At 30.0% G+C, this 8,996-nt stretch overlaps 1 protein-coding gene across 1 annotated transcript in view; it reads left to right on the forward strand.

Annotated features, from left to right (window-relative positions):
* LOC106463180 (major facilitator superfamily domain-containing protein 1-like) overlaps nt 1-6,660 on the forward strand; it is a 40,335-nt gene extending 33,675 nt beyond the window's left edge. Inside the window, exons 8-9 of the mRNA XM_022390616.1 lie at nt 3,353-3,407; nt 5,283-6,660. Coding sequence (XP_022246324.1) covers nt 3,353-3,407; nt 5,283-5,319 — 92 coding nt within the window. The 3' untranslated portion in view covers nt 5,320-6,660. The remainder of the gene's footprint in view (nt 1-3,352; nt 3,408-5,282) is intronic.
* The last annotated feature ends 2,336 nt before the right edge of the window (nt 6,661-8,996 follow it).

Here is an 8,996-nt window from a genome sequence, read left to right on the forward strand (position 1 = left end):
ATAAACTTTATTACTTTAGTGTGAATACAAAGTTGTGATAAAAAATAATATCATTGTTTCTTAAACATTAGACTTAACAGTAATAGTATTAACAATAGGCTACTGGTATTTGGTATTGAGTATTTATTATCAGGTTATTATTATTACAAATACAATGGTTAAAACTAGTGTAGGAGTTAAGCATTCACAGTTTGTTAGGTGTAATGGGGGCAATGAATGTGTTTTATTTGGGAACTTGGGACTGGAATGTAATTTTAACGAAGCTAGTAATGTAGATGTGCAATTTGTATGTAGAGTTTGTAGGTTGAAGGAGAAGTTGGAGGCAATCGCAATTAAAGTAGAGACAGTAGAGAAGTGTAGATTGTGGGAATTGGCAGCACGATTTCAGGAGGAGCTTAAATTTTTACATGCTAGGGATACATCAGCTAACAGTGACTGTCAGGAAGTTAGAAAGAGTACTGTTAGAGTAAAAAGTAGTGAATTTTGTTAGAATGAGCCTATCCTGTTGAGCAACAAATTTCAGTCCTTGGCTTCTGCAGATGAGGATCTATTGGAGGGAAGGAAAACAAAAGGGTCAGAAGAATGTGGATGATAAGGAGGTTATAGTTATTGGTGATTCCTTGACAAGGCATGTGGATAGAATACTCTGTAGGGTAAACAGGGACAAAAGAATCAGATTATGCTACCCAGGGGCACAGGTGGAGGATTTAACTGACAGAGCAGGAGATATAATAAAAGGGGCTAGCACAGAAGCAGTTTTTGTGGTGCATGTAGGGGCTAATGCTGTAGGGAAAGGTAAGGGGATGAAGTTATAATTAGGTCACTAGAGATAAATGCTAGGATTAGGTTAGTATGTAGGGATGAATAGATTGGCTGGTTGGACTTGTGGGATCAGTTCAGTGGAAGAAGGTAGCTTTTTGAAATGAATGGTTTACATTTAAATAGGGTAGTTTGCTAAGTCTATTAACTCAGCTGTAAGAGAAGTTTTAAACTAGGACTAGACAGTGGTGAGGGCCAGGAAATACTAAATGCAAAAAAATTGAGGCAGAGAAAAGCTAAGCATAGGAAATGAGTATAGAACTATAATAGTTGTAAGGATAGACTTAATTGTTACTGTTGTAATGCTAGAAGTATAAGAGATAAAATAGATGACTTTAGAGCACTGATAGGAATGGAGGATTTTGATATAATGGGAATAGCTGAAACATGGTTAAACATAGATGATTTTGATGACAGAAATTTCATTGAAATATAGGGTTAAAGGCTATTTAATAGGGATGGAGTATTAAAGAGGGGAGGAGGAGTGGCTTTATATGTAAAATATGAGTTACATCCTGTTGAAGCTAAGTATATCAAAGATAATAGCAAAGAGATTGAATCCATTTGGGTTTCTATTAGTGGATATAAAGGGAAAAGGCTTTTAGTGGAAATTTGTTACAGACCACTAGATGATACTGATGAAATTAGTGAGAAACTTTACAATGATATTAAGATTTCACTTGTTAATGAAGTCATAATTATAGGTGATATTAATTTCAGGCATATAGATTGGGGAGTGCTAGAGTCAACCCATGAGGAAGAAAGGTTTTTGGAAACTGTTCAGGATGGTTTTCTTTATCAATTAGTCAAGGAACCTAATAGAAACAATGATATTTCAAATATATTGTTAACTTCAAATATAGAAGTAATTGAAAGGGTGAAAACTGGGGAACATCTGGGTGAAAGTGAACATTGCCTTATTAGGTTCGATGTTTTGCTGCATATGGAGGTAAGGAATAATGATATTTTGGTTACAAATTTTGAAGGGATGTGACAAGAATTATATGTTGTGAATTGAGCTCCTTACCTTAGGAAAGACATTGAATTGCTGGAAAGGTTTTAGAGAAGGGTTACTAGAATGGTGCCTGGGATGGAGGAGTTGTCATACAAGGAAAGGCTGAAATCTCTCAAATTGTTTTCTCTTGAAAAGAGAAGAGTTAGGGGGGCTCTGATTGAGGTGTTTAATATTGTAAAGGGAATTGATAGTGTTGATGCATAATCTTTTTTCATATTTAACAGTGAGAATAGTAGGACTAGGGGCCACAAGTATACATTTTGGCACGGTAGGTGTCATCTTCAGCTAAGACAGTTTCATTTTTCTAACAAGGTGGTTGGCCTTTGGAATGGGTTGCCTTCAGATGTTGTAGAGGCAGTAAATATAAGTGAGTTTAAGAAAAAGCTTAATAGATATATGAATGATAAGGGCTGGCTTTAATTTTTTTTTTAAATTTAGTTTAGAGGATGGAACAGCTGAGATGGACCAATAGGTCCCATGTTGTCCAAAAACATTGTTATGTTATAGTACATTTACCAATTTTAGTGTAGTTAAAATTAATATTACATTTTGTTTTCCTTGTACAATATTGTAATATAATACAGAAATCTCAAGGCTCTCGTGCCTTGACAGTTATCATTAGTGAAGACTGATTATTTAGAAAATTAATTTTTTTTGCAAGATTTATTTTTATGGAAATTGGTTAATATAATTATTAAACATACTAGGTACTTATTTAGCTATTTTTCAGATTTGGGATCAATTTTTATTTGAGTTTTAACCTAAAATATATAATTTTGTACTGTCATATAAGATTATGTAAGTTTGTATTTGTTTATTCTATGAATCTGTATGACTTGACAACTCATATATAGTGTGAGTGAACTTAACTTTTTGAAAATGATTAAAGTTACACTCACATTAAATAATAATTATTAAATTTCTTATCAAAGGTTTATTTGTTTTTTTTTTGCAATTCCAAATATTTCATGATTAAAAATTAGATATATGTTTTGGTTTATAATAAGTTAAATAAATAAGCACAGGATGTACAATGTCAAAATCATAGTCAATGCTAACAAACACCATTATATCATTACATAAGTACAAGAGAAATGTGTTTCTAAAGTTAGTTTTTCTAAATGTGTTCTTATTCTAACAGCTGTCTTTGTAAACAAGGTTTTCAATATCTGATAATTTTACCTTATAACTTAAATTTCTTGACTTTTGCAACATTACTCAGTTTTCTTTGTAGTTTGATCTCCCTTTTTTGGTTTCTTTTATGTCCCAAACATAATAATATGGTATATTAACAAGTTTAATGACAAGATTAGATAAATATTTTTAATAAGTATGTTATCCACAAAAATACTTTTATATTGGAGAAGATCATTCTTAAGTCGTTCTAATAATTGTTTTTTATATAAATTGTGCACAAATTTAATCTGTGGTATATATTTTTGTGTTTTAATATATTTATTCCAATGTTTTAAGCAATAAACTGAAAGTTAGATGGATGTATCATTTCAATATTCTTAGATGGTGATCTAGATTTGAGTGTGTCAAAGAGGATTGAAAGAGAACAACATAGAAAGTAGGTGTGTTTACATATATTTATACATCTAATGATATATGTCCATATTTTGTAAAGAATATCCACTGTTACAAACTAAAGCAAAATAGTTCCTTTAATCTAGTGTTTTTTCTCAATGAAGTGTCATTAACAATGTAACATTCAAGAAAATATTTAATAATAAATGGTGTTAAAATAAATAATATTAGAAATTTCCACCATAATTCTGATATGCTGTGACATAAATAAATTCATAAAGAATTATGCTTCAAGAAACCTAATTCATTTCACACTATAACAGCTGTTGTCAAGCAATATGTTCTGTAAATATTATCCCAACCATTACCATGCAGGAAAATCCTGTAAAGACTATAAATTGTATCTTTTATTTAAATTGTAAGTAAGAATTAAATAATAAAGGAAAGAAAATGCAGTGAATTAAAAAAAATTGTTTTATATTATTTTAAGTGAAGAAAGATTATTTTATAGAGTCAAATTATTTGAAGAATAAAATAAGTAAAGTGGTTTTCTTAGGTTCTGAAAAAAAAAAGGTTTTATGCACACACACACACATGCATATGCTATAATAAATAACTCGAAATAAGCAACATTTCTTTTATCAAATGGTGTTTTTATGTTGATATAGAAATGTGAAGTTTCCCTGTTTTTAAAAACTTCTCCAATTTTTGGAAATCTGGCTTGACCTCTTTATACCCACAGGAGCTCAGTAGATTTTCCAATAAATAATCAAGCAGACAAACATAGGTTCATACTTTTATTATTATATGCCGTAGAACATAACTAGTGTACAGAATGAATAAGAGTGGTTGCATATTTTTGATACATTTAAAGTCTCTTTATGCCGATTCTTTGAATCTTGATAAATGTTTATTGTTTATTAAATTTTATTGAAAATTATTGTATGTATAAAAGTATAAAGCTGACCATTAAAAAAATGCTTAGTAAATGTGATTTTGGTTTATGGTTGGTATGTCAGTAGACTTAGTATAGATAAACATAATAAGACTGCATGTTTTATATTGTATTAAAGTTTAAAGTGCATCTAGTGTTTTCATTCATAATAAGTTGCCAGGCTGTGTTCACTTGTAAAATGGTATAAAATATTGTTTATCCAATATTTGAGCAATTAGAAGATATTTAACATTTTTGTAAATTATAAAAATTAATTGGGAGATAGATGTTCCTATTGAGAATTACACTATTTAAGTTATGTACAGCCTAAGTGAAACTACATGTCATAAGTCTTTTTTAATGACATTTCATTCACATCAGTTTGAGAGCTTAAGTGCTCATTCTTTCTTGGGAATGAAGTCTTTGAAGGTATTAGTTTTACCAGCTGTAGATTTTCTGCAATTGCAGGCATTAATAAATAATGACACTAGAATGTGTCAGCTTTTAAAAACATCTAACATTATATCAGATTTTGCATCCATAAAACAGTAACAAATTAACTTGTATTACATTTATAACATTTTGTAAATGCATAAACTAATTCATTACTTTACCCTAATCTTTACTGGCCTACTATGTAACTTGTACAGAATGTACTACATTTACAAGTTCACATCTGTTTTTCATCTTATTAGTTTTTGTAATTAGTCACAGGCACTTCACATCAGTTGTTTGAGAGAACTGGTATCATCTAATAGTAAAATAACTTTACTGATAAGAAATAGTTGTAAAAAAAGTGTAAATAACATGCTTCATACTCTATGATGACAATTTTTCAATGTATTTTAGCATACCATGGTCAATTAGATGGGCTCCAAAAATTAAGCTACATTTGTGAAGAATGTTAGTTCTGAGAGAACTGTTGTTATATTTTTGTATTTACTGCATATAAATTCTTGCTTACTACTTTTTGTTCTCCCACAGCTTCCAAAAGGTCATGACAGCCCCACTTTTGCAGTGAGTGACAAGGAATTTTCACAGCAGTTATATACTGGTGGTTTGATCTATTTTACATGCCAGTCATGACCCATTTTGTTTCTGTATGGGGAAAAAAATTATTGTAACTCTAATTTTTTATTTAAAGTATTTAATTAACAAAGAATTTTAATTGTTAAAGGAGCAGTTTGTGATAACCTGTATTATTTTATTAGTATGTGATACAACTTGTATGTGTTACTTACTTTAATGTTATCTTATATTAAAAAAACAATTATGTGGGAAGAATATATCTAACGTTATCTTTTATGGAAAGTGATATATACAGTAAATTTTTGTAATTCTGTTTGATTGTGGTTGTTTAAGTGAAATATATATTTTATAATTGAATTTTTTTTTAAGAATTAAAAACGTTATTAATTATTTCAAATAGATCTCTATGTTGTTTATGAAGGGGATTGTTTAGTTAGAACATACTTCTTTTTAGGATTGTTTAAAAGTGATAAAATGTAGTTCTGATGAATAATGTTTTAACTAAGGTTGTCACTAATAAGAAGTTATGTTTAGTTATTTATATCACAATAGCTAATAACAATTCTAGTCACTTCAGTTGTGATTTCTCTGTAGCTACATAATTCCCTTTGTTATAAGATTGTCCCTATATATAAGAAACTGTTACTTCTTCCTATTCATATATTTTTAAACATGACATTCTTGTTATTTAATCATGTTATGTTGTCTAAATTTATCTTATTTATATGATTTTTTAATATCTTGATCATTCACCAAATTGTTATAAACATGATTCATTCATATTTCAGAAAACTGTCTAGTCATTTAAGTTAATCATGTCCTGTAAGTTCCTGGACTTATAATGCTAAAATTCAGGGTTCAATTCCCTGTGGTGGACAGAGAGCAGATAGCCCATAGCTTAACTTTATGCTATAGAATCAACAACAACAACAGTTAATCATATTAAAAAGTAATACATCTCTAAAAGTTCTTTGTAATCAAGACTGACTTCATAAACACACAGGAAAAAGTCAGAGTGATTAATGGCACCACATTTCTAGTAATAATTTATTTGTAAAGAGTTTCAGTATTCAGATTACCAATGCCAAGTTTTTCTCTTAAGCTTTGTAGTAAATCATATGTATGTAAAGTAAAGATTTCAGTATTAGTATCTTAAAGTAGTGTTAAAACTCTGTTTCATATATTTTTATCTAGGTTTTTATCCACTGAGATTATAATTCGTGTGTATGTTATTTTAAATTTGTAGGTACTTAATCCATTGACTGCAGCTGCTCTAAACACGGGCAGCATTTTTGCAAGGCATACACCATATATGACATTCAACTGCTGGAGACAGATCATACACTATACAGAGAATCAGCAGTCAATGGATTAAATATTTATTGAAATATTCAAGAGATTTATTATACATATTGTTGCCAGTGTTTTTGAGTAAACTGTAACTAACTAAAATATCTGTAACTATTAATAACTGTAACTAAAATATTTATAACTATAATTGTAATGAAAAAAGTGGTTGTAGCAAAGTTCAAGAGAACATAAATACATGGAAATTTTTTTCCACTCTACTCATATTTATGTAGCTGTTTAACATTATGTTTATCCAAAAAGTAGAGTAATATATGTGTATGAATCAGATTATGAAGTATAGTACTATGGTTTCTAAATGTGTTAAATTATGACCAATTCAACATTAAAGACTGGTTCACACTATGAAAGCAATTATTTGTTGTGTTATGACTGGTATTCTGAAATATAAAAATTGTTTGGTGTGATTACTCTGTTATTTGTATATATATACACACCATAGTAAAGATTAAAATAAAATATTTATTTATTGAATACTGTAGATAAATAATTCTTTTAGGGTGTTATGCATCTCATTTACTTTGTGGAACGTAGGTATAAGTTAAAAAAAAATTCATGAAATATGATTATTAGAATATATATAAGTTGGGAGTGGACTAGTAGTAGTGTGCTGGGCTGTGTGTCAAAAGGCCCAAGGTTTGAGTCACCATATCTCTTTCAGTTGTGGGTTCATTATAAAAGTAACAGTCAATTCCATCCATTTTAAACAGCTATGCAAATTCCTTGGAAGGGTGGGTGCTGCTAACTGGTTGCTCTTCCTCTAGCCAGAAGATAAAGACAGCTGTACCTGAACCCTAGTGGGGCCTATCACAACCAATGTGTCACATAAGATGACATTCAAGTTGAAATTACCAATATCTTAATTATATTTAATATGAGACATTGGAAATTTCCATAGGTTACACATAAATACAATTCAATAAAAATACAAATTACTCAAAGTGTATATATTCAAAATGGAACTATTCTTTGCAAGTTATTAATTCTATCAAACACATCCATACATACCCTTATTCCTTAGACCTACAGTTACTACCGGCCAAAGTAGAAATATTGGAAGATCATACTTGTGTAATTATGAGAATGTAGTTTTCCTCTTTTTTTTATTTAATTAATTAATTAACGTTTTTATGTGTAAAACGTCATATTTAATATTATTAATAACACGTAATGGCCCATGGCCATGAATTTTCATTTGGACCACACTGCTCTAGAACAGTACTGACATAAATATACACACAGGTATAAGAATACGAAACAATTATAAACATCAGCATTAACTGGAAATATTGAAATATCAGCACAAACTAGTAACGAAGGTAATCTTATGGGAATGCATTTACATTATACTGGACAATGTTCCTAGTTTGTGTTTCATTGTTGAAAAAACTCGCTCCTCACTTTTGGACGTTGGTGCACTATAAAAGTGATTGTCAATTCCGCAGATCAGGTAAGGGTATCCCAGAGATGGCAGTGGATGATGTTGACTGGCTGCCTTAACTCTATTCTGTCATTTTATAATTAGACTTTAGAGATGGCTGTGTGCCGGTAACCATTATGTAATAACTTTGCTCAAAAATTTAAACACTGAAAAGAAATATGCTATTTCCAGAACATCTGCAAAATACATAAACTTCTATACAAATAATGGCAGTAAATGCGACCCAATTAACTTTCAACTCGCAAGTAAAACAACTTGTTTGCAAGCAACTGAAGAACACAAGTAAAATAATTTAATAGTGGATGCTTAAACTCATTAAAGTCCCAGTCTAACTCTCCATTGACCATGCGCAGCTGTTTTGGGCGTAGTTTTGGGTTGGTGTAGGAGAAGAATTTAGTCTCAAAGTATTTTATGACAGATTACAAGAAAGAAAGAGACTGTTTAGAAACTAAAGAAATCATCAATGCAAATGATCTTTCATTACATCGTGATAATAGCTCTAACAACATCAGCCGTACCTGACAAGGTCTATTCATCGTTCATACACTTGATCTCTACCTATATTCTGTCGCTTGCTGACACCATTTCCGTCACATTTAATCCCTATGTTGTTGTTTTTTTGTCTTTGTAGCTATATATATATATATATATATATATAAGCATTATATTGCTTAGTACTATTAATACTTAAAGAAGACAAACCAATGTTCTGTCGAAACGTAGTATTTTCCACCATCAATATAACTTTTCCTTATGATTATCGTTGTTTGCCTACCTATTATTATATTAGCATAATGAGCTACCTTACTAACGTAACCAATACACACACACAAAAGATTAGTAAAAATTGTTCATTTAAA

Source organism: Limulus polyphemus, unplaced genomic scaffold, assembly GCF_000517525.1.
Source record: "Limulus polyphemus unplaced genomic scaffold, Limulus_polyphemus-2.1.2 Scaffold1342, whole genome shotgun sequence".
Taxonomy (NCBI): Eukaryota; Metazoa; Arthropoda; class Merostomata; order Xiphosura; family Limulidae; genus Limulus; species Limulus polyphemus.